Source organism: Arvicola amphibius, chromosome 2, assembly GCF_903992535.2.
Source record: "Arvicola amphibius chromosome 2, mArvAmp1.2, whole genome shotgun sequence".
In the NCBI taxonomy this organism is placed as follows: Eukaryota; Metazoa; Chordata; class Mammalia; order Rodentia; family Cricetidae; genus Arvicola; species Arvicola amphibius.
The window spans coordinates 57435053-57461273 of NC_052048.2; the positions used below are offsets into that span (position 1 = coordinate 57435053).

A 26221-nucleotide genomic window follows, 5' to 3' on the forward strand; every position below is an offset into this window, starting at 1 on the left:
TGCCCTGGAGCCATAGCCGTAGTTCCTTTTGGCCTTGTTTATTATTCCTTTTGTCTTAATTTGAGAAGCTGCAGAGATATCCTTGACCCATGGTTCAGAAGGTACCATGTGCCTCCCCCCCAGGAAGAAGGCAGCTCCTTCAAAGGGGCCCCAGGCCTGTTGCCACTGCCATCAAACCTTTTCCATTCCTCATGCCTCCTCTATGGCCACTCTTGGTTGTTCCCATATCAAGAGGTAAGCCTGTAGCTAGAAGACTCAGGCAGCCCCAGCCCTGCCATGGAGGTGCTTATAGTTCTTAAGGTGGCTGGGTGCTATGTGAGCTAGGGTCTTCTGCAGATGTTCTGGCTTGTCTGAGTCTCCTCCATTTGTCCAGTATTTGGAAAGTCATAGTTACTCTGAGTCTTCTGGGGGAGTACTCACCCTAGAAAATGTGCCAGGATGGCAGTGCTGGCTCTGCTGGTTCAGTTTTCATCCATTGTGTAGAAGGCAGATGGTTACCCATGCAAGCCCAGCCGCACACCAGGGCACCCTGGGAGCAACAGTATATAGCTGACTGGCCACTAAAGAGAAAATGCACTGGAAAGTAGCAATTGTCCCGGTCCTGTGGGATGGTGGGTGGCAGGCTAGTTAGCCAGGGTGGTTCTGTTGTCCAGCTCTCTCAGTGTCCTCAAAGGGTGGAATCATATGGGATCAGGAAGACCATGCAGCCCAGCCTCTCCCCTGACTCTATGGTGTACTCAGTGTGAATTACCAGTAACCAGGGCAATAGTCTCTGAGGTGACGCAGCTGGTGGCTGGCAAGCTGAGCAAACACTGCTAGAAAGCATAAATTGCCTTCCCAGCACCCCAGGGGGTCCAGCCCTGGCTATCTTTGCCATTGAACATAAATTACAGTTGATTATGAAAATTGCTAGAGACCCGAGGAACTGTGGGTTGTGTCACTTGGAAGATGCTGGCTGCAAGAGCTGAGGGGCTCCTTAGTATATTCAGGGGTAGGGGGCTCTTTCACTAGCCCAAGGCCCACCACAGACTACAAGGTTACTGAGATTTCTCCCTAGCCAGCAGCAGGCCTGTAGTTAAATTCCAGCTCTGCCACACTGGCTGGACAGCCTTGAAGCAATCAGTTTGGCTTTCTAGGGTCTCCATTTCTCCCTAAACTCAAGAGTGTGTGCTGGAAGTGTTTCAGGGACAACACAGCTCAAACCAGTACTGCTGACTGGGGCAGTAGAACTTCTGGAGCTCTGAGTTCTGCTCCTCCGCTTGGCCTGCAGGGGGCAGTAGGGGGCTGGGGCAGAGCCCAGTTTGTCTCTGCAGTGGATATGGGAGGTGGAGGCCTCCCTTGCCTGGCCCCTGGCAACCTCCTCACTTGCCTTGGGCAGACCTGACTGAATCTTTAACTGGACTTGACTGTGGCATTTCTTATAATGCATGGTATGTGCTCAGATTTCCACTGCTTACAGAGCAGAGGGCTGACAGTGTGAGATTCAGGCCACAGGAGAGCTTCCAGGTGGGCCACAGACTCCATACCAGGGGGATACTCTGGAGGAGTCACTCTCCTTCCACTGCCCCCTCAACCCTTCTGGGTGCTTCGAGAACAAGGTATTCATCAGAGCCGACATGTCTTCAAGTGCCTGTCACCCAAAAGGCTCAGTTACCTTTCTTGTTTACATGCATAGTGACATTATTATATGTTCTGCAGCTATCAGAGCATGCACATGAGCATGAAGTACCCACCTGTGCCACATTCTCCTTAACGGGGGTGGCCACTGTCCAGTGTGCATACCCAAGCATGCACACACACCTCTTTCTGTTTTCTTCCTATCATGCTGTATGTGGAACTTCCAGCCCTGTGCATGCTAAGCAGATGCTCCACCTCTGAGCCACACCCCAGCTCCATTTTTTTCTATCTCAATCTAGTGCCCATCAGCTTCCTTTTCTTTTAGCAAGATTTCTTGAAGGTCAGTCCCTTACAGGTGTGAAAAGCATCCTTCTGTTGGATTGGTTGAGCAGCCTTCTGTCAGCTGGGTTCTCCCCCACTTGTCTATCTCCAATTCAATGCCACGGATTGCTTGAGGAGAGCTGTTAAACTGACTTTCAACAAAGACGATGCCAGTGGTAGCTGGGCAGCTGCATTATTACTGTGGGGAGCATTCACCTGGGGATGAGGTGCCCCTTGCTGAGGCTGCCACTCAGCATGCACATGTGACTCACCTTACTGGCTTGAGGTGGCTCCATCACTTAAAGCTGTGTTTCTTAGGAGGAAACTCATCCTCTGGGTGCCAAGACCTCTGTGATTACATTGGAAAACAAGCCCCATGTTGTAGAATTGCTGTCAGGCTTATGTGAAGTCCAAGAACTGGATGACACCCAAAACTATGCATTATCTCAACCCTCTCACCCAGGCCAGCCTAAGCCTCCTGGGGGCAGGCCTGTCTCGGCGTCCTGAGGTGCCTAGGCAGGGCACACCTTGGAGCAGGTGGAAACAATGCTGCGGCAGTCAGTGTTCATGATCAGTTTTCATGTTTATCTCCACCCTTCCAGGATGCTACCTCAGTCATTCCCAGCCAGTGTGCTAGGGTCACACTGGTCGAAGTCTTCCCACTGGGACAAAAGAAGGTGTTGTTTAAATCAATTACATAGAGAAGATTGCAGGGGGGAATGTTAACCCACTTAAGAGTGGCTGGTGTCTCAGGAGCCCTTAATGGCATCCATTTGCCAGGCAGGCGCCCCAGCCCTTGTTATAAAGGAACACATCTATTCATTAAGCTGAAGCCGCCAGGCCCAGGCCTGGCACCACCCAGCCAGCTGCTCTTGGCCGTGAATTCAGTGCTTAGGAATAAACGGGCCTGCTCTGCCATGGCCCCTGAAGTGGGAAAATCAAGTGGGCTGGTTTGCAGGAGGACAAGCTCTTGCAGCCTTCGGATAGGTTTTGCTAGGTCCCCTTGATTTCTCTGCCTGCTTTAATAGGCAGGTGAACCCTTGTTTAGGTGAAGCTGGAAGGAAAGAAATTCATGCCTACAGTGGCCGTGGTGTCAGTTTAATTTGTCTTGTTTATAAACTTCAATCAGAATACTTCTTTTCATGTTGGGCCTCTTAGCACACTGCACACAGGACCAGCATTTTTGGTTTCCTCTGCCTTTTCTAGACTCTGTGGAGTCCAGAGGGGTGGAGGAATGGCTCAACAATATATTTATTGATCACCTACTATAGACCAGGGACAGAAAGAGCCAACAGTTTCAGAACATCACTCTGGTGGAAGTGACCACCAGTAGGCAAGTGCTAAGCAGGGTGATTATGGATCAGGGTGAGCTCAATCATTCATTCATTCCATAACCCAGCTATGACGGCTCAATGACACATTTAGCAAGCACAGAATTGGTACACCAGCCATGGGTTCAAATTCTTTATTCACTTTTGTCTTTAACTCTGCCAAACCCAGATCTCTTCTTTCCTCTGGGTCATTGTACATTTAGTCCAGGGCCTGCATCCAATTAATACCTGGGGTCTAGCTTCATGGTTAAGTTCATGATTGGGAGCCAGATGTACCTAGCTTATCAACCAGGCACTAGCTGTGTGTCCTTGGGTAACTTTCTCAAGCTCTTGTGTCTCAGTTTATCTGTGAAATGAAGGCTTGCTGAGGATTCAGTCTGAAGGCTTCTGTAAAGTGTGACTTAAGAGGTAACAAACAGTTCTTTTTGAAGAAGGGGAGAGGCTGGGAGGGAGGGACAAGACTAAACCTGTCCAAGACCCAAGATCATACACTAAACCATGGTGTTTTGGACCGTACCAAAACTGTTGGGTCCTCAAGCTACGAGCATCACTACTGTAGGAAGCAGCCAGATTAGAAAAGGATGCTTATTCACTTAGCATGTTGGCTGCTTTTGAGTTCTTGCCCTCTGGAAAGTAAGGATGGAAGAGGGGAGGAGCTTCAGGCACCAGGGTGCAGCCTTGTACTAGCCCTGGCTATGTGCAGTAGGGTCACCACTATACTCACAGGAACCTTTGGATTGAAGATGCTATGGGCCTGAGCAACGTGGTGAGGCTGGGATGGTTATGGTCTTCTATACTTTCTCTGAAGACCTGTTGTAGCACCCTTCTGCCACTCACCCACGAGGGACAAGGAGCTAAAATGAGTGCTTTTGCTTGTTTGCTGAGGTTGTAGGCACTAGAATTGGAGTGTGCCAGGCAATATGGCTAGTGTGTGTGTGTGTGTGTGTGTGTGTGTGTGTGTGTGTGTAAAAAGGACAGCTGGTGGCTGACAGAGATAGCGGATCTTGGGCCCCTGGTCCAACAGGGAGACTGGCCTTGAACCATGTCCTTTACCCTTGGACAAAGACTTCTGAAGCCTCAAGCACACCCCCAGGCCAGGAAGGTGGGGTCTGTTCACAGATACGTGAAGGATATGGGGCACACAGGGTCTCTACCATCACCTTCTTACACTAATGTGTGAAGGGTAGTAGTGGGCACTGGGGACCCAGAAATGCGCAGGCGTCTAAGGAGATCCTGAAAGAAGGACCATCTTGGCCTCTTTGTTCATGCAGGAAAGCCCTTCTTGCGCCCAGATTGTTTTCCTCAGATCCTAGTGCAGGGCCATCCTGCGTGTTCATTTAAACTTTAAAGGCTGCAGAGCAAGAGCCCCTGAGGTTCCCCTTACTCCCAAATTCATCCTCTTTACCTTTCTTAGGGAGTAAAGGGGAAGCCCTATCTGTAGGCTTCTTCTGTGAAAACTGATCCAAGTTTGAAATGGGAAGTTGGTCCCTCTTAGAAAGACCTTTGTTTACCTGTTTGTCTTAGGGCACACATCGCCTCACTCCCCAGAGGTCACACCTCAGACCTCTGGGTCTGTCTCTGTTCTGTTTCTCCCAGTTTAGGTGGTTTCTATTTGTTTGGTTTTGAAATAGGGTCTCACGTCATGGCCCAGGCTGGTCTCAGATTCAAAGGTACAAACAATCTTCCTTCCTCGACTGCCCCGAGGACTTGGGACCATAGCCGTAGCCCACTCAGCCTGGCTCTGTAGACCTTCTTCACTGCAGCCAAGTCACATGACTAAGTTGTACTCCCTGACTGTGCTACCAAGGCAGTGTGATACTGGTGGCCAAAAGCCTGTTTCAGTGACGGTGTCTGGTACATACCCACATGCTCCTAAGTTTCCCTGTTCACACCGGAGGGTCTGGAGCTCATGAATGGCCACTGAGCTTCCCCCTCAGCACAGAGCCTGGCTAGGACAGGGATAGGACGTTTCCAGCTGAGTGGCTAGTCACGTGTTAATGATTAACAGGCAGGGGGGCAGCAGCTTGATTCTGCAAAGAAGCTCCAGGTGATCTTCCTAGCCAACTGCAAGGTACAGCCGGGTCAGAACCTCAGTGCAGCTCTCGAGATTGCTCAAGTCCAGCTAGAACTGGGGCTTCTGTGGACTTGAAGACCTTTCTTGAGGTCGCTAGATCAACTGGCGTTGCTTTAGTCCTTTGCGGCACAACATCTTTTACCGACTTCTTTGCTGTGCTAAGGTTTTTACAAAGTAATAAACATGGTTTAAATTTTCAGTATTTTTAAATTGGCCTGGAGAGATGTGTCAGCGTTAAGAGCCTGTACTCTTTATTGTTGCAGAGGACCAGAGTTCAGAAGCACCCACATCAGGTGATCCACAGCCTACATGTAATTCTAGCTCCAGGGGATCCAGTGCCCTCTCCTGGTCTCTAAGGACACCTGCACTTACATGTACATATCTCCATACACACATACACACACACCTAAAAAAAAATTAATGTTTTTCAAAACTGTCAGAAGTCAGACAGTGTAAGTCTCTTTGAAGCTCTTTCCCACCCAATCAGACTTAAGGTGCAGGGGCCAAGGACTCTCTGGGATCTCCAGATCCCCTTTTTATGGCAGCCATTGGTACCTCTTCCTTGTGTCTCTTGTAAACAGTGGTCTGGGAGGGCTGTGGTATAGCTCAGTTGTGGGGTGCTTGCCTAGCCTGTCCCATATCCTGGGTTCATCCCCAGCATAGCAGAAAGCAAGCACAATCTGTGTTGTGTGATTGCAGTCCTATGGAAGTATGCTTGCTCATGCTCCTGTCTGATGAAATAGAGCATATTCTATGGCCTTATATATCTTCCAGTGCCACCCCTCTGACCCCTGGCACTGTTGCCGCAGCCAGAGCATTTGCAGTGTCATGGCCACTGTCTGTTTAGTGTGAGCTTCCATTGCTGGGTCAGGCAGTATTGCAGGATTTATTTCTAAGAATAAGAATTAGGCTCTCATGTGCACAGACTACCTGGCCTAGTCTGTTGAGTTCATTGCTGTCTTCCCCACAGTGTTTGCGGTCTACTTTGGCAGTTCCTGCCTAGGCACACAGTCTGCTTGGATGAACAAATTTCACCAAGTGGCTGGGGCCAGTGTGAGTCTCCTGGTGGGGATTTGAGATTCTTCTGGGAAGGGCTGGACAGCTTTGCAGGCCACATGTCTCCCTTGCAACTGTTTAGTTAGTTAATACAATACCTGAGTGAATGAGCACAACTCTCTTCTAATAAAACTTTATTAATACAAAGACAGACATTGTGCTAGATCTAGGTCTCAGCCAAACCTTTTGATATATGTATCTGCAAGGTACCCAGGGAGGGACCCAGGTTCCCCAGAGTAGGCATAGAGTGGCTGCAGGAAGAATAGGGCCAGCTCTTCCTCACATGTATAACATAGCTTACTCACATAAGGAGGGAGGCCCAGTAGAGAAACTGGAGTCAAAGCGGGGAGGTTCTGACTTGGACGAGGTTAGTCTGGGAGAAGAGACATGAAATTTGAACCCCAAAGTCTCAGTCATGAACTGGGCAGACTGGGGGTTCGGAGGACTGAGTAAAGCTTAGCTGTAAGAAGCTTACTATTACTGTTAGCAAGGCGGGCAGGAGGGAGGGAATGGGAGCAGTGCTGGAGAGATGGCCTATAGCCAGGCCACATGAGCCTCAGCCAGCCAGATGTAGGGAGGAGCTGGGCTTCACCCTGACAGCTTGGGATGTCACATGTCTGGCCATGGAGAGCAGGGAGACTGTCAGAAGCCAAGAGGATGGTAATATGTTGGGATTATGGTATCTAAAACAGGCCAAAGCAATCAGCTCAGGATTAAAACCCAGGCCCAAACTGGATCTAAACATTCTTACGTCTTCGTTGCTTCTGGCATCTCTTAGAGAAGTTCCTATTTTACCCCTCGAGGCCTAATCCCAAATGCCCCCATTATTGTGACCTTTCCAGGGTTAGTAACACCATATTAAGATATACTTGTTACTATAGTGTTCCCTCATTGGGGACAGGGTACATGCTTCTTAATGCTGGGTAAATTTAATCAGGATATTGAATCAGCTAGGGTAGAGATGTCTGATAAGTTAACACTTTGAAGAAATTGGGACTCTGGGGACTACAAAATTTGCCAGAATGGGAGGAATAACAACTGATTCTGTCTGGGTAGTCATTTCTGCAGAAAAATCAGCATTCGCCATGTCTCCCAGCCAGGACTTTCCTTGTTCCCATTCACAGTCATTTGCTATGAATTTGCCAGGCACTGGGGCAAGAGTGAGACACGCTGTGTTCCGGAAGATAAAATCAGGAGATAGAGGCGTCTGATTTGCAGAGACTCACCCCACAACCACACCACTTGCTCACCGGGGAAAGCTGACTCCATCTAAATCCCAGCCTGGTCGGCTGTGTGCCCTGGACCTGGGAGGAGTGCCTGAGATTCCTGGTGGATCTGGATGGTGAGACTGGAGCCTGCTTCCCCTGAGTTCCTGAAGCTGGGCCCGGAGGGATCCCTCTTGATTCTATTTAGTATCCCCTATTTTTAGAGGGTAACTGGAACAGAGTTTGGAGTTTTCTTCTGGCCTCCCCACAAGTAGCTATTGCCGTCCTGTCTCCTGCCACCTCCATACCTCACCCTAGCCAAGTGGATGCCAAATATGGCCACTGTGTCTGAGCATGGGAACTTCTGTAGCTTCTAAAGTGGATGAGGAGTGGTACTGCTTCACACTTGTCTCCATACCTGCCCTGTGACCACTCGTGCTAGGCATCTTTCAGGGTTCTCCCTGGTCATTGGTTATCTATGCTTGGCAGAAATGCTCATTTTCACCCTTTGCCTTTTGCTGAAAATTAGCCTTCCTGCTGATGAGCAAGAATTCTTTCTGGAAGATGGACACTAGAGTATTATCAGTATGCAATTGTCAAAATGCAAGTATTTCTTCCCCCTCTAAGATCTTTTGATCTAGGTCTCACCAGCCCAGGTTGGTTTTGAACTCAGGATCTCCTGACTCAGTCTCCAAGGTTGTGGGATTACACAGACTCGTGCCACCTTGTACATCCTGTGTAATTTTTACACTGCCAATGGATGTGTACAAGATGCTCCCACATTAGTCGCTCCTGCACTCCCCCTCTGCCCTCTTGCTTGTGGGGTGTTCAGGGTGGGTGTTTGATTTGTGTATATCTTCTTGCTCTCTCCTTGTATATGTGGGCATTCTACCAGTGTTGGTACCGGGCACCTTGCCTGCTTTGTGTGTAATAAATGAGTTAAGTATACACAATGGGATCGATCAGCAAGTAGTGAGAGCTTGTAGATGGGGAAGGAGAGGGCAAGGGAGGGTCCTCAGCTTCAGTCTCCTTATCAGTGAATGGGGCCTGAAATAACACTTCACAGTGCTGCCCACTGGTCTGGGTACCAGTAAAGCCCCGTACGATTCTGTTCGTTATTGCTTCCAGCGTGTCACTGGCGGCAAACGGTGTGTGGGTATGTTTGGCGAGAAACAAATTACTTTCCACCAGATCTGAGACAGGCGCGTCGGAGCCCTGGAACGACTTGTTGCTCCTCTGTTTGGGGGTGCAAAGTTTTGTATGTTGAAGTCAGTCAGGATTGGTGCAGATTGAGGTTTTCGGCGCGTTCTTACCTGTTGCGTTTACACGTAGGGAAGACGAGGGCTTGCAGTCCCGCACCCAGTGGTGCAAGCCTGTGACTCTTCTGCTGCCCTGGCAAGAGCAGAATCTGCGCTCCTCCCGGAACTCACGGATCTGGCCCCGCCCCCAAAGAGCCCCACCCCCCGCCCAGTAGCCCCGCCCCCTCCCGACCACATTCCTCGGGCCGGACTTGCGCTACGCCAGGCAGGCGGCGGCAGGAGGGTCGCTCTGGGCCGGCATTTGGACTCCGGGACGTAGGGCTGCGTGAACCCACGGGCGCAAGCCGGAGGGACAGGAGAGGGCGAGTGGTGGGCGGACGGGTCGTCAGGGATCGGGTCCGGGGTCCGGCGGCCGCGGTGGGAGTCGCAGACGCGCTGCTCGGCCTGGGTCCCCGGGCGCCGGCCCGGGCCGCTCCTGCGGCGGCCGTCATGTGGTGCCTGCACTGCAACTCAGAGAGGACCCAGTCCCTGCTAGAGCTGGAACTTGACAGCGGGTAAGGCCTACCGAGCAAGAGCAGGGGCCGGCGGAGGGAGGTGGGCCCCGACCGGGGCGGGGTCGTCAGCGGTGGGGATCCTGTGTGGCAGAGGGGGGCTGCGTGGATGGGTGTGACTGTCAGGGCTGAGCGCCCGGCCTGCCTGCCAGGACCGGGTCTCTGTTAGAGAGGGTATGTAAGGAAAGAAGTGGGTTGTGGGCACAGGAGTTCTGTGGGGAAGAGTGGGAAACTAGATTTGGGGTGTGTGTGTGTGTGTGTGTGTGTGTGTGTGTATCAAGGACAAGACAACAAATGGCCTGTAGTCTGTATCAGGGAGGGTAACCAACTCTGCCTGTGTCTTGTATCTGATTTCAGTGCACATACTGCCAGGGGCTTCTCCTACAAGTCTAATTGTTAGAGACCCTGGGTCTGTCTGCATTTATGTATACACTGTGTCAGGGAGACTCCAGCATGAATGTTCTCTCTGTCTCTCTCTCTCTCTGTCTCTCTCTCTCTCTGTTTCTCTCTCTCTCTCTGTCTCTCTCTCTCTCTGTCTCTCTCTCTCTCTCTCTCTCTCTCTCTCTCTCTCTCTCTCTCTCTCTCTCTCTCTCTCTCTCTCTCTCTCTCTCTCTCTCTCTCTCTCTCTCTCTCTCTCTCTCTCGTGTGTGTGTGTGTGTAGATACTGCACACCTGGCTGGGTGGGTGCTCAGGTGCCTGGAGTTTGTGTGGCTGCTGTTTTTGACCAAGTACAGACGTGAGTGGGGCGGCTGGCTGGGACTGTGGGTGTTGTTTACCTGCTGGAGTGAAGCTTGTGTCTGGTCCAGGAAGGAGTCTGATGATACAGAGAAGCTGGCCACTCTTGGTTTTAGGGGTCTATGGGAGGCTGTCTGAGTACCCTAGGCCTGTGTTTATGAAGAGAGAGAGAGAGAGACTGTGTGTGTATGTGCTAGGAATATTGATTTCCTCTTGCTCGGCAGCACAGCTGCCCCTGAGCTGTCCGCAGGCCCCTCTGTGAGCAGGGGTGTGGGGCTGAGGGGATTTGTTGACATGTGGACTGGGCCTCTCTGGGGGAAGCCCACCTGGAGCCCTTTAATCTTTTATTTCAAAATTTCCCAAAGCCTGCTTGGCAGTTGCAATGAAAAAAAAATGAGTGTATTCTGCAGTACCCTGTCCCACCCCAAGAGTGGGGTTCTGGCCTGAAGCTTCATGTGGAACTCGGGGAAGGGAGGCTGTTTCCTAAGACCCCATACTTCTAGCATCGAAGGCAGAGGCCAGGCATGTTGCAGCTGCACAGTCGTCTGTCTAGAAATGTGGCTTCCTCTGGGATTGGGGGAGGGGGCACAATCAGATCCCACAGGTGGTCAACACCCTGCACACTTCCTCAGCCGTCCCATCCAATGATTGAATTCCTGTCCTGTTGTACCAACACCCTCATATTGCAAGAGAGCAAAGAGTCTGGGCCTTCAGACTCATCAGCACTAAGACTCTGAGGTTATTGAGTGCCTCGTGTATATATACCAGCCTCTGCCCTGGGGACCAGGGACACAGCAGTGAACATAGCTCAGAGTTGTGTTTTTAGTCCCCATGCATCCAGCAGTGTGACCACGGGAAATGGGTCAGCAGTTTCTGGCCATACCTCTTCTCCCCTAGAACTGGAGGAGTCTAAGGGCTTTTCCTCTCCATCGAAATCTCCCCAGTGTCACCGCTTCCGCTGGTATGTCCATGGCTGCCTCCCTTGTGTTTCTGTCCCACATCATCAGCAGAAGTCACTCTGTGTCTCTGATGGAAGTCTTCCAGCTGCAGGGGTTCCTGCCTAGATTCTGGATCTGGATTGCTGGTTGGCAGCTGTTCTGCAGCCACAAGTGGGGCCAGGTATCCTGCTCAGGTGCAGCCCATCAGCAGCAGAGCAGATGGGCAAACCCCCCACCCCCACTTGGTTTCTAAGGAAACCTAGGAGGGCTGGAGAGACTCATGAGTGATGTGGAGGCTGAGCTAGGTGCTCCTTTGGTTACAGAGCCTTCCTGGGACCTTCTTGCATCTTACCTATAGTTAGTCCTTTTACCTAGTCATCTCCTGCTATCTAAATTCAGATAGGAGCCAGCATGTTCCAGAGACTTAAAAACCCCAGTCTCTGTGCCTCACGTCACTCTCAGGCTGGCGCACTGTCCTGCATTCACAGGCTTCTTGAATAGCATGGGCCACCTGATGCTTCACTGTTTTCCCACATCACAGCAGCACAGGATTGTTTACCTTTATTTTCTAAAGGAGCACAAGCAAAGGCAGAGAGCCCAGTGGCCACACCTGGACCACAATAGTTCAAGGGGCTCAGGCCCAGATGGTATGATAGAGGCTACGCCTCCAGAGGCCCCTACCAGGACTTGAGGCTTTCATTCAAGGAAGTCGGACTATGAACTAGTTGTGCTAATATTTACACAGCTTTGGCTTAAAACATGGACAGGACTGACAGCTGCATGGTTGAATAGCCTGATGACTGGGCAGATGGGTGTTTTTAGAAGGGATTGGACAAGTGCTCTGTGTGTGTGTGTGTGTGTGTGTGTGTGTGTGTGTGATGTACATGCACATGTACAGGTGCATTTCCATGGCTACCTTCTGCAGACATGGAGTCCTGGGTTGCTAGAGTATCAGGAGTCCAAAGCAGCTCAGGACAGCAGGAAGATGGCTCAAGTAGATAGTTCTTTCAAATCACAGCTTACACTGTGACTTTATGCAAGCTACCATAGCCTTCTGGGCCTCAGTTTCTCCTTTAATGATAGGGTATGAAAGTAGTGCCTGCAGGGCCTTTGTGGGTATGGGTGGCCTTCCATGGCTGGCCAGCCCTCAAGCCTCCAGTCTGCCGTCCGGTTTGTCCAAGTCAGCACTGTACACTTCCCAGCTGCCAGTGACCCGCTGTGTTTTCTTCCTTCCTCTTTTGTAAATTTCCTTTGAATGATGATGACGTGTGAAATATCCGCCCAGTAAGCACAGAGGCAAGGCAACACCAAGCTCTAGTGGGCTGGGACTGGGCCATGACTGGAAGCCTGGGAGAGGTTCCCTGTGGAGGTGTGTTTGTCTGGGGAGAGGAGGCTCAAGGCTGTTGAGTATGATTTACCCTGAGTCCTCAAAAGCAGATTCTAATGACTTTAAAGGCCATTAAGGCTCTTGAAGAATTAATTGCTGTGGCCTTAGAGGATCTGGCTGATCCACTGTGGGAGCTGCTGCAGAGAGAAAATTGATGGCAATTATGGGGAAAATATGGCATAGTGCCAGCTGGACCTGTCCCAACTCTGGCTTCCGTGGCGGTACCCTTACTGAGTGATGGCCCATGGCATGTGCCCATACCTAGCCCAGCACCTGGCCCATGATTAGATTGACCACTGCATCCAGGAATGCAAGTATGAACAGGTATGGCATGCCTCTCCTGCCCTGGAGGAGGTTAATCCAAGGGGTACTTGGCCCCGGGCTTGCCTGTATTCTTTCATTCCTCTGACATCTACTGGCCTTGGCCAGGCCTTGAGCTGATGGAGGAACCAAGGTTACTCTGTATGTCAGAGTCTTGACTTTGGCTGAGCAGCATTGGGTATGTTGCCTCCCCTCTCTGAGCCTTGATTGTCTCACCCATGTTACACCTAGACTGTGACTGTGAGTGGGTGTGGGGCAAAGTGAGCAACTCTGCCCAGAGCCCAGTCAGCAGTTGCTGCTGTCACTGACCAGTTTTTCCCTTCTGTGGCAGAACTGTTGGATTAAAATGGTCCCCGCCATCTTCTCTTATTCTAGGTTGAAGACTGGGGACCCTACATGGGGATACTCTGAGGCCACTTGCTTAGAGTTTGTTGCCTGTGTCATTTGTACATGGCCACGGTGTCTCTGCTCATCAGGGAAGTGGCATCGTTCACCTTTTATTCCCTTGGTGCAAGGTCTCTCTCCACAGTGGCAGTTGAGTTTGAAATGAAGGCACTCTGGAGTTTTCATGAGACTTCCTCTATGCTTGCAAAGCCGAGCGACTCACTGCATTTGCTTTTCCTTTCTGTTCCAAGGTCAGTTCAGTAATAGCCACATGGCTGTGCACAGCATTAGTGTATATATATGTGTTTCTTCATTTAGGAATACAGGCTTCTTTCTGTGCTTCATTTCAGATGTGAGGAAGAGGTGTAGAGTCCCCAGCCAGGGAAGGCTGAGCCGAGATTTGCACCCTGTCTGCCTGGCTTCAGGGCCTGTGTGTACCACAGCCAGAATCTGTTTCCTCTGGGATTAATTCATGTCTGGCAAAATGTCACAAGTGTAAATAGATCTGGTATTCCCTGGTGTCTGGATTCCCAAAATTTTCCCAAGTGCCCCAGCCTGTACTCTGGTCTGTGACAATGTGCCAGGCTTTCCTGACGTCTTCTCTTTCCCCACAGACCACAAGAACCACTTCTCTGGACCCTACAGGGGCTTTGCGGGCAGCACTTTATTTATTTATTTATTTATTTATTTATTTAATGCTTTTATCTACTTTCATCCTGTGTGTAGCTCAGCTCCAGCTATGCATGGTCTTGGGGGCTTGGGGACAAAAACTGACTGTCCCCTGATCCAGTGAGGGACCAATCCAAATATGGCAGGCTTCCACATGGTGAGGAAACCCATGGCTTCTGACATGAAAGGACAGATGGCTGTGGGTGGTGAACTTAATCCCCTGGAGGGGAGGAGGATGGTTAATAAAATGGAAGATTTGAAAGAGGCCCCAGCTGGAAACAGCCTCTCATGCACACAAACAGAAAGGATTCCCCCAAATTGCCTGCTGCCCAGGCTGTGTTCCAGTCTGCCAGCAACCTGAATACATTCTCTCAGAGACCCACTTTACAAGTTAGAAGTCCGGTAGTTTTGTTTCTCATCTGACTGGAGACTGGGTGGTTTGGCACTCAGATGCAGGGAGAATCTTTGGAACAGAACTTGTAGTTCCACTAAGCACTTGCTAGGCAGTGGCTGTGGTTGCCGTTATTCTGGTGGGCTTTATTGTTTCATGCGTGTTTATTAGTAAGCTTTGAAGGGTTACCCCTCCCTCAAGAGGAGACCACCTAAAAAGGCCTGGCAACTCACTGGCTGTTGATTTCCCTCTTTCTGGCTTCCTGTCTGTACCTCGGTGAAGACCCTTGTGGTCACCTGTAAATGAGGATACTCTTCAGCCCATATGCTGGGAGCAGACTTGTTACTGGACCACCTATGCCTCTACCTGCAGCCTCAACTCTGTTCCCCACTGTCTCTGTGATCTAATCACGTCCCATACCCTTTCTGTACCTTAGTTTCTCCTTTTATGAAGTGTAGATGATGGCGCGTGGCTATGGAGTAGCTGTGAGGACAGGAGGCACTGGTTGCCATGGCATTCTGTAGAGCTGCACGGAAACCAGCGGTGACAGATGGTGGTACTGACTCTTCAGGCTGGTGTGGCTCCCCAACACAGGAATGGGACCATGTTGATTATTCAGGGGAAATGTCTTTCTGGACAGGAGCAGTTAACTTTACTTTCTGGCCACAGAGAAAACTAGATTTAAAAGAAGGAGGGAGGCAGACATAACAGTGAGGGGACCAAGAAGTTTCACGCATTTGATAAGGCAGAGCAGGAATAGGACAGAGCAGGAGGAGATCCTGAAGGTTCACAGACTCGTGTGCTTGCTTACTGTCAGAACAGCTGCTAAGAAGAGATGAAGGGAATTGCTTTGCCCACAGATCAGAAAGAGGGCCCAGCAAGGTGGTTTGCTGTTCAGCTAGGGTGAAGAGGGAGGCTTGGTCTGCATGTTCTATGAGGTAGAATCCTAAAGCCAAGGATACTGGGCCTTGTAGACCTTGAGGAGAGTGCCCAGTGTAGAGGCAGATGGAGTAAGGCTATAAGGCCTTGGGCTCCGTGGCCTATGTTGGGTGGAGCTTTGGGCCACGCTGGTGGTTCTGGTCCTGTCTGTGCTGCTTCTGGCACCTGAGGCACAAGGCTCAGGGCTTGGCTTCAGTCCTGGCAAGGGGGGCTCATTATCCACACCACCCCACCCCCAGATCGGAAGCAATGTCAGTGGCTAGAGGATGGCAATGAGAATTGGAGGAACCTGGCCGGAGTCCCAGATCTGCCCCTTTCTAGATGTGTTGCTGAGGCAAGTGGTCACAGCTCTGCGCTTCTGCCTTATCTGTCAGTGGGGTCTGTGCAGAGAGAGGCAGCATGGGTATCACACACAACAGGTGTCTGGTCCGTGACAACAGGAAAGAAAGCGGGTGCTGGGTTTAGGCAAAGCCCCAGCTACTTTTCATGGGTCTGATGTTAGCTCAGGTTTGAGACTGGGATGTGGCCAGGCAACAGAATAAGAACAACAGAAGCTGCTCCCCAGGGCCTTTGAGTTTCACACACACTCATTGGAACTGCCCATGAACACTGTGGAATTGCTGCCATTATTCCATTTTACAGGCAAGGAAACTGAGGAAGTACTGAGCTTTGCTATGTACAGACAAGGCTTTTTGGTTGGTGAGCACCTCTGGCCCTGCCCTGGCACTGTGGGGGATGCAGCATGCAGGCTTAGAACTCTGGGTGAAGATGGTCAGAAGGGTAGAGGTAGCAGCTGTGGAAAGACCCTTCTGGAGCCTTCTGGGCCCACTCAACCCCCCGTTGACAGTGTGGGGCTCCTGAGTACCCTCATGGGATGGGTGCTGGGGTGCACTGCCATTTTGGAGAGGAGGGGTGGAGCCTTGGGTGTCCAGTGTTCATGCCTCTTTGGACTCATTTGCCAGCCACGGGAAGTTATCTGTTCTTTCTCAAGATTGTCCAATGGGTTTCAAGACAGTATAGAGTCAGCTCTCTTCACACTGTGACGGGAGGGACAGTGAATGAGTGCCAGGCAGGTAGTGGGAGTTCGGTGCCTGCTAGCCATTCTGTGGTTCCTGCTAACATGCTTGGACCCAACCATCACACTTGGTCACAGTGTGATTTCCCAGTGGGTCCAACGTGTGAGTGTTTTGCAGCTGCACCAGCCAACTCAGGGCCCCTATGGTCCTGACAGCACAGTCAGGGCTTAAGTGTGTGCACTTGGAGTTTGTTCTGTTTTGAGACAAAATGGCCCCAGAGGGCAATAAACCTTGATGTAAATAGCAAGTATTAGTCATTAAGCCTCTACTATTTAAATTTTTTTCTTTTTAAAAAAGATTTAATTTTTTATGTGTTCGAGTGTCTACCTACATATATGTATGTGTACTATGTGTGTGTGTGTGTGGGGAGGTACCCCAGTGGGCCAGAAGAGGGCATTGGGTTCCTTGGAACTAGTTTTGTAAACTTCTGTCAGTGCTGGGAATCAAATCCATTTCCTCTGCAAGAGCAGCAAGTGTTCTAAACTGCTGACCTATATCTCCAGCTATTGTTAAAATTTCAAATGCCTACAGAAGTAGAGAATAGTAAAAATGATTTCTATGGCAGGTTATCTTATTGCCATCTATTATTTTGAAGCAAATTTCTCTGATTTTTTTTTTAATCTGGAACTTGTCTCATGGACAGCCTTATCCTGGTCTTGAAGATATGCTCTCCCTGGGGTGGGTGCCTTGCACAGCCCCTGGTCGTGCTGTCTCCATTCCAAGAACACTGGGCTTGGGCCAGCTTCAAGTCAGTGAAGTACTGATGGCTGACCCTTTTGGGAGGCCTTGTGTGTGGAAGAGGCTGTGTCTGTGGTGCCCTCATCGGTTGTGTATAAGATGTGTTTCTCTGTCACCCTAGGACCTCCTGAGAGTGAGGCCAAGGAAATGGGCTCTTGGCCTCTCCCATGAGGTCTGTGAGTCCGGTTGTGGCTCTTGCCACCCTCCTCTTGTTTCCTTGACATGATGCTTTTCAATGGTAGGGTCCCTAGCCTTTGCCCAGTCCCTTTCTTCTTTATCCAGGACTTCTGGTTCTCCCTTAACCCACAACTTGAGCAGCTAATACCACACCCCTCCCGAGGGGTTTGGTAGTTGCCTACAGCCAAAGACCTAGAGACAGTTTCTGTTCTACTCTTCCCTATCTGAGTCTGGCCCACTAAGGCCCTCTTGACACCACTTTGGCCTGCACTCTTAGAAGCTGGCCAGCCTTCAGTGCTATGTTTGGAGCCTAGCACATAGTAGGTCCCCAGTAATGAGACTGACACACGGTAGGTGTTCTAGATGTTAGTTGCTGTCATTATTATGAACATCTAACGACTAACCCTGGCTTCTACCACAGTTCTTGGCACATGGTGGGGGGTGGGGGGATGGCAGGACTCTACCAGGTTTGGTCAGAAAAAGCCCAAATTACCTCTGGCTGTCTTGGTGCAAGGAGCATACTTAGGTCATACTCTCATCCCCACCCTAAGTGTGGATGCCGCTGATTCCACAGGGTGCTCCCCTCCTCCTGGCGCAAGTTCATCATCTCTCACCTGTTGCCAGGGTGCAATCCAGGGATAAGTCTCCCAGAAGCACCTCCTGGCCTGCAGACCCCAGTTGAGGATTGTGGGTGTGTCACTGCAAGGCCCTGTGTGGTCAGTTGGTATTCTTACCTTGTTTTGTTTTGGAGACGGGATCTTACTACATAGCTCTGGCTGTCCTGGAACTCACTGTGTAGACCAGGCTGTCCTCGAATTTACAAAAATCCACTCCCCTACTAAGTGCCTCCCAAGTGCTGGGATTAAAGGCATATGCCTCTACTCCTGCCTGGTATTCCCACTTTATAGCTAAGAAGTGCAGGCCCAAAGAGGCCCAGTCCCTGGCCTATGGCCACAATCCCTTCCTGAGGGGTATTCAGTCACTGGGAGAGGGCCTATGTGCCAGTGATATAGGGAGTCGGGTGGTGCTCTCTGTCTCTCTGGGCTTATGGGGCAGATGAGGATCTCAGGAAACTTGAAAACAGTAAGATCCTGCTGGCTGCTGTGCCCTGACTGAGTAGTGGGCTGGCCCCAGAGGGACCTAGGTGACACAGGAAAGGAGGAGCCCAGTCTTGGGGGGGTGGTCCACACCCCAATAGCCCCCCCTTTCTTCTCCGAGGCCTATGGCATTGGTTAAATTTTCACCTCTCTGTGCCTTGGTATTTTTTTTTCCTCCACAAAATGGGAGGGAAGACAATCTGGCGCATCTCCAGAAGTTTGTCAATTGCAGTATCCAGGTGCTCCTCATTGTAAGTGCTGGGTGGTCAGTGGGTGGCAATTCTGGGCCTTCAGCTGTGATACATGATCCCTTGGTGGGCTGCCCAAGTGTCAGGAGGAGCGGGAGCCGTTTGCTGTGCTTTCTGCCATGTACTTGAGGCCTCTGGGAGCTGCACCCCTGGTGGCAGGATGAGCCGAGAAGCTGCCTGTTACACAGGCCTCTTTCTCACTGGCACCGCTCACACTCTCCAGGGCTGGCCCCCAGCCTGTGCCTCCCCCTTCTCAGCCCTCCCGGGGAGTCCCTGGGGCCCAGCCTGGCCCTGTCTGCTGGAGCCTGCCACAGAGAGCTGCTTTATTTAAGTCCATTTTGCACGTATGGAAATAACTAGAGGACTCTGTATTTAATTTGGCTCAGCCGGGAAGATTTTTGGCTCTGTGTGTGTATGTGTATTCTGAAAAATCTTTCCGAGCAAGCTCTGGGGTCGGAAGCTTCTGGTCATCTTTGTGCATTCAAAACCAACAAGAGCCGCCCAGCTGAGGGCGAGCTGCAGGGAGTGGACCATGAAAGCAAAAGGAGAGGAGGAAGGGGGAGGCTCGATAAGAACGTGGTGGCAACTGTAGGGAACTTTGCTCCTGGACCCAGCAGGGAGTAGTGACTTTGAGTGAAGACCCGACCCAAATCTCCAAGATGGGTCTGGCTCCAGAGCCTTCAAGGGCCCAGCTGGGTGGTAGCACGGGAGCATCCTTCCTGTCCCCTTTCTGTGCTGGACAAGTGGAACAGAACCCTGGGGTGGAGCCCTTCTCTAGTCAGTGGCACAAGGCAGGACAGCTGCTGTGGGAGCTGTTGTTGGCAGGGCCTGTCTTTGCTTGACCTCATGTTCTCAGTGGTCAGTGGTCAAGGACACTAGCCAGTGTGAGCCCCAAGAAGTGTGGTCACTCGGCTCAGGTCATGTAGCACTTCACCTGCTCAGCTCTGGGTACCGCTGGAGCCTTGAGATGTCATCCTAAACATGAGCTGACTTTCTCAGTGGGCAGGGCAGGCCACCCTGTCAGTTTGAAATAAATGCCGCCATCTGATGACTTCTTAAATTGTGCCCTGATTCCTTGAGTCTCAGACACAAGACTGCCTAGTAGCCGGGCGGTGGTGGCGCATGCCTTTAATCCCAGCACTCGGGAGGCAGAGGCAGGTGGATCTCTGTGAGTTCGAGACCAGCCTGGTCTACAAGAACTAGTTCCAGGACAGGCTCCAAAGCTACAGAGAAACCCTGTCTCGAAAAACCAAAAAAAAAAAAAAACCAAAAAAAAAAAAACAAGACTGCCTAGTACAGAGGCTTGGTGGCTGTCGTGACCTACCGTGAGGTGGTAGGCTGTGATCCGTGTAATGAGGCAGCCTTTGTGGAGTCTGATAAAATTCACGCTTCGAGAACCCACAGAGCGCAAGGCCTCAGTCAGCGTCTTACCATCCCTGCAGGGCTCTGATGTTTTTGAGCCCTGCCCTGGGGACTCTTGTCTTCTAACTTGGGCTCCTTGGGAATGACAAGTGGGCCTTGAATTTCAGCCTTACACAGATCTCCACAGACAGGAAGGGAGTGTGAAAAGAGTGGAAGGCTAGGTATGGGCAGGCCATGAGATCATTGGGGGACGGCTCCCACTCTGGGTCATAGGCCCAGGGTGGTGGCAGGGTTCTTAGCTGTTGTCTCTTCTCAGAAGTCAGAAGTTTTGTATCCAATCGCTAGATGTTAAAATGGTGCCGACTTACTCTTTATTTTTCTTTGTTTATTCCCTAGCTCATCCATTGTTTGTTTGCTTTGAGATAAGAGCTCACTGTGTAGCTCAGGCTGGCCTCAAACTTGTGATCCTCCTGCTTCAGACTCCCAAGTGCTGAGATACGGGCATGTAGCATCATGCCTAGGTTATTCCAATTTTTAGGGCAAAACATTTGTGGGAACCACGTAGCATGCTGCCGATCTGTGTTCGAATAATTTACGGAGACCCTTGTGCCCTCAGAGGCTTCCTATGAGCAGAGACTGCCTAGCCTCCAACCAAGTACATGGGCCTTACCCTAGCCTTGGTCTGGAGTCTCTGGAAAGGCTGCCTACTCTAGATTTGGCCATAGGGGCCATTAGTGTAAGCTTTCCTCTGAGTTTAGGCCTGTGTCCTGTTTGGTACTCTGCTCCTGGGATGTGGGATAGCATCCTCAGGCATGATGGGGCATCTGCAGAATGATAGTGGTGACTATAAGGATGACACCTTGCCAGACTGAGGCCTGGCTGGGCTTGATTGCAGAGTCTCCTGTCCCCTTTGCCAGCTGGCTCTCTTCCCAAGTGAGGGTGTGTGTTGCCAGCCTGTGTCAGGAACTCCTCTTCTACTGCATTTGTCTGGCCTGCTAAGACGTGACTCCTAGAGGCGTCCTGGGTTTGTCAGAAGAGTTCCAGGGAAGATTCAGTTGCCTTGAAGCTAAGCTCAGTGTGTCCTAGAGAGTGTGTCTGCATTGTCATCCATATTTGGAGACTTGAGGCTCAGGAACTATATGCTATGATGTGATGGGTTTTGCATATGTGGAGTCTGTGGCGTTTCCACAATGTAGCTTCCTAGTCTGTGTGTGACCCGCAGGCCTCCCACTCATGAGAGGCGGGAGATGGGGGATGGGAACACCAGACCATGTCCTTATCTTTTTTGGCCTCATTGTGGCTTTGGCCCTGCCTATTCATTGGGCTCTGGGTCTGAAGAGCTCATCCTGCTTACTCAAGTCCTTCACTGTCAGCATCATTCACCCATTTCATCTGTTGTGCCCATTCCCGCACAACTGGGTATTGGAGTCAGTTTGTGAGCAAATGGATACCTCTGCCCTCTAAGCTGATGTCCCCATAGGGAGAAGGATAAGGAGATTCACGCAGTGGTAATTGTAGGTGTCTGTTCCCTTTCCTTCCCTCACTCCTGCATGCTGCTGAGGAAGTGCTCAGGGCTAGGTTTCTGAGACACCTGTACTGTTCACATGGGTGCCAGGCCTTCTCTGGCCCTGGGCTAAGGACTGTTTGTGCATAGCTAGGACCCTTGTGTTCCTTTCGATGGGAGCCTCTGAGATTGTAGATGGGCAAGGCTGGTTGGTTTTGATGTCTAAGGCTGGCTCAAAGCCTAGGTTGATCCTTGGAGTTCTTTGGGAGCAAGCCACTCTAACAGAGTCAGGGGGCCGTCTATTCTGCCCCCCACTCCATGCACCCACTCCTGCCTACAGTGGGAGAGAGGGCTGGCTTGGAAGCCGGAAGGATGACTGGCCTTCTAGAACATGTTGTTGACCGGACACTGTGAGGGCCTGGCTGCAGGGTCTGGGCCAAGAGACATGGAGCCCTTTCTTCCTTCCCCGTGTCGATGAACTGATGAACAAGCTTGTGTAAGGTCAGCTGCCCAGGACACTGAGGAAACAGTTCCTGCTCAGCCTGCCCTCTGGGCTCCCAGACACTCTCACCAGCTCCTCTGTGTTGTCACAGAAGGGCAGCATAGCCACACATGAGGAAGAGAAATGGAGACTCAGAAAAAGCTAGTGTTCAATCCTGGGTGTACAACTCCAACCTAGAACATACTGGATAAAAGAACAATTGTCAGGAGGGCAGGTGCCATGCTGTGCTGGGCGGGGCACATGGACAGGCTGCTAGCCATGCCTCCCATTAGCATGGGGCAGCCCCAAACTGACATCTGTCTCTGCATACCCGAATGGCCCCCAAATGGCTCAAGAAGCCCCCAGCTCCTGACCTCTGCTCCTCCTGCCGCCTGCCTGGCTCTGGGCAGCAGCTGACAAGTTGGGGAAATGCTGAGTGTTAGTTCAGTAAGCAGAGCTCTAAAAATAGCTACTGCTCTGAAAAGCCCATTGTTTGGAGACCCATATTTTTCTACATATATAAAGGTGGCTTCTGGCGGTCTGGGTGCGGGCAGTCAGAGCATGCCACAGGCTGTAGGCTGGAGTGGGGCTGCCGCGTGTCTCTCTAGCTGGGAATAGTAATGTCAGCAGGGCTGTGAGTCTGGATCCAGATCAGCATCCCCATGAAGGTGATGGTTGGGTTGTGCTAGAGTAAGCCCCAAGGTTTCTCAAGCCATGAGTCTTGCACTCTCTATAGCAGGCATGGGCCAGAGTGATCCTGAACTGCCCAGGGCAGAGTTCAGGCTATGTCTTGTTGGGATATGGAGAGGTAGGCAGCTGGCTTGCCTCAGAGAGCCCAGCCCTGCCCAGAGCCCTGCTTCTGGCAGCGCCTTCTAGAACTCAGCACCTGTGCCATCATCAGAACCACTACCATGCCTGAAGTCCAGCACCCTTGACTCCCACTCAGTTTTTCGTTGTCTTTCTTAGCCAGTCTTCCACAGGTACCTCCAGCTCCCATTCCTCCTCCTTATCCCACCACGGCCTGCAGCTGCTATGCAAATATAAAAAGGTCCTGGGGTGGGAGCTGGACTGTAGACAAATAGCCTGGCGACTAGTGGGATTAAGCTGAGCCTGGTGGCCCTTTGGGTACAGTGGAGGGGGGCAGGAGGCATGAGTGGGTCTTGTGAGCCTTCTGGGTCATAGTGATAACTGATTTCCCTGGGTTGGGAGCTGAAGTGAGATATGGTTGGAGCTGTGCTTTGATTAGATCATTGGTGTTTCAGGGAGAGGGCAGGTAACGAGGCTCTGACAGGCCTACAGGAGAGATTGTGTGATAAGGCCAAGGAGTAAGGGCAGTGTCCACTGGTCAGGGGCGGGGAGGCCAGCCAAGTGGTCAGAGCTGACCAACGGATGGGCAGGAGAAAAGGTGTGTGAGAGAGTAGCCAAAAGGATAAACTGCTCTCCTGCAGGTGGAAGGGCAGAATATGCCCTCTCCCCGCAACTGCAGCCTCTGAGTGCTCCTGCAACCCTAGGCCACAGGCTGTTGAATCCTCTGATTATCTGTGTCCTCATTAATGTAAACTTGAGAACAGGATAAAAGGAGAAACCCACCTGATATCCCACACCACCTCCATCTAGCCCTGTGGGGGGTCTGCACTGTCAGAGGTGCGCGCCCTCAACTTTCATTTGGAGATGAGATGTTGGTTGAGCGGCTCTCAGGACCCATGTGCCCCTGAAGACTTGGGCCCTAAATCTTCATTTTACTATTGTGTTCTCAGTGGCTCCCACCGTCACCACAGCCTCCCACATCCCACTCCTGTTTGCCTGTAGGGCTTTGAGCACAGGGCTCACACTCTAATCTCATGGGCTCTCTGTTCCCTTGGTTCCCTGCCCAGATCCCCCTGGATGTGTCAATACCCTCCCCTCCTGCTCTCCAACCTCCATGCATGATCTCTCTCCTGCATCACACTCATCCCAGCTCTGCTGGGTCAGGCTTAGCGGTCTCCACCCGCCTTCCTATGAAGGCCTCCCTGCAAGTCCATCACCAGCAGTGCACAGTCCTCTCCAGGAACCAGGTACCAATGGTAGAGGGCCTGCCAAGAAGTGGCCACCCCCACCACTTACTTTTCCCTTAACCTATCCCTTTATGTCTTTGCCCTCGGCTCCTGGGGCCACATCAGCCAGGGAACATTCCAGAGTGTAAGGCCTAAAGGACTGCCATAACTAAAGTCCTGACTCAGCTTAAGCCTCTGCGAGCTGCAGAATGATGAACAGTGTGTCCTGATGGTTTGTCTGAGCTGCCTCTGGGCTACCCAGGCAGTGAGCTGGACAAGAGCCATTCAGGAGGCTCATTAATGCTCCCAACAATGTGAGCAACCTCTCTAAGTCACTGCCTCTCTTCTGTTCCTGCCACTTGTCCATAAACTCTGTCCCCTTGGCCCCAGGATTGCCCTATAGAGACCTAAGGTGATAGTCTCCCCTCTTGAGCTATGGCAGCCCTACCTATGCTTAGAGGACACAATCTCCTCACTTACTTCCCAGGCCTTGTGCTGGTCTGTGTTAACAACCCCACCCAGCTAATCTGAGGCTATGATAAAGCACATGGGATTCCAGACCAGTAAGAGACCAGGACTGTCACCGACCTCTTTGAGTGATCATCCTCAGTTAATGCCCCCCAAGCAGCTAGCAGCCATACAGAAGCCTGAGAATGGTTGGCCTGACGTACTTCAGCCTCCCATTCTGGAAATCAGAAACCCTGTCTAGGGAAACGACAAGAGGCATGCACATGTCAGGAGCTTTTACCTCTGGCAGGTGCAAGCTGCCTAAAATCTATCCTAAGACACTTAAATGTGGATGTTTAACCAAAGCTGGGCCTCTCAGATAGCTTGGGTCCTCTAGCCCAGTCCCAGCCTATGCTGAAGAGGGTGTTCCCCCACAAGACACAGTCTCCTCCTTGTTCCCCAAACATTCTAGTGTACTGAATCTTTTCACAGCATTGTCTTTGGGGTACGTATTCTGAGTCCTTTCTAGATAATTGACAGTGTCGGGGGTGGGGATGGGAAGGACCTGTGTTGTTGCATCTCAGGTAAGACCGCATATAACCCTCACTCTAAGGAAGAAATACCAAGTGCAAGTGGGTCAGTGCTAGGCTCAAGCCAGCCGGACTGAGTTACATGTGACACGTAGAATGTTCTTAGGTATATTAGACCTTAGCTTTCTCTGCCACCACCATCATGGGCACTGGTGGTAAACAACAGGTCCCTTCTTCTGCCATGCCTCACTGCTGCCTGAAGCCTCTTCTGTCCAACGTTTTTCTTAAGAAAAGTCATTCATGACTTCACAGGCTATAATTAGAGACATCCAAGGCAGAAAGGCAAAGCCTCTACCCCCACCCTGATTCACATACAGCTAGAACAACAGCCAAGGCCAGAGCAGGATGTGGCATCTTAGATGGCCCCTAAGGCCTGATCATAATCCCTTGTCTCCCCTCCCCTGGAGCCTTTTAGTCCAGAGATGCAGACTTTGTCTCTGATCCATAGGCAGGGCCTCAGAGGTCCCAGTTATGAGGCTGACCTGGGCAACTGGGCCCCTCCCACCTCCTGTCAGAGTAACCAGCCTTTAGAAAGTGTGTTTATTTCATGAGTGGAGCCTGTGCGTGCAGGATGGCACAGTGCCAACTCTGCTGTGCCGACAGCCACTCTGTTCTCCATGTACTGGAGTGGGAAGCGAGACTCCAGGATCTCCCTGCTCATGTCATACAACTGGCAAGCAGCGAGTGAGCAGAGACTCCCTGTGCCTGGTGCACTAGGTCAGCAGGGACTCTGAGGACCCTTGAATGATATCTGCCTCACTTGGTCTGGGAAAAAAACAAAAACCAGACCATCTCGTGTGAGGCTTGAGACTGGAGAGTTTGGGAAGCTGCTTTCTGAGTCATCCTGAAGTCCCCAGGTAGGAAGGGAGTTCGGGGGCAGAGCATGCACCTGCCCAGGCCTGCCCAACCACCAGGACCCCTTCTTGAACATGGGGAGCTCGGCCTCCATCTGATGAAGTACCATACATGTTCATGTTCCAGTTGCTGTACAGGTGGGAAGTGGCAGGGGCCTCCAAAAAAAAAAAAAGTGGGGATTGAGATCAGATGAGAGCATGGACCTCGGAGACACTGAAATGTAAGTAAGGGCTACAGACTGACACTAGCCCCGTGGGGCAGGGAGACTTCCCGTCAGGCAACAGTATTTATTTCTCACTCCTGGGAATAACCCATTCCCCACCTCTTCCCCCTCCCCTGGGGAAATCTATTCCAGTCTTGATTTATCATCCTTTAGGTCTGAGGCAAGGGATCATATACCCTGAGAGGAGCTGCTTCTGGCCTAGCTTGCTCAGC

At 51.3% G+C, this 26221-nt stretch overlaps 1 protein-coding gene across 7 annotated transcripts in view; it reads left to right on the top strand.

Annotated features, from left to right (window-relative positions):
* The first annotated feature begins 9101 nt into the window (after nt 1-9101).
* Nucleotides 9102-26221, top strand: part of Iqsec1 (IQ motif and Sec7 domain ArfGEF 1) — a 70104-nt gene continuing 52984 nt past the window's right edge. For all 7 annotated transcript variants that reach the window (XM_038318584.1, XM_038318586.1, XM_038318583.1 and 4 more), the window contains exon 1: nt 9102-9417. In XM_038318584.1, the coding sequence (XP_038174512.1) occupies nt 9353-9417 (65 nt within the window). In that variant the 5' untranslated portion in view covers nt 9102-9352. The remainder of the gene's footprint in view (nt 9418-26221) is intronic.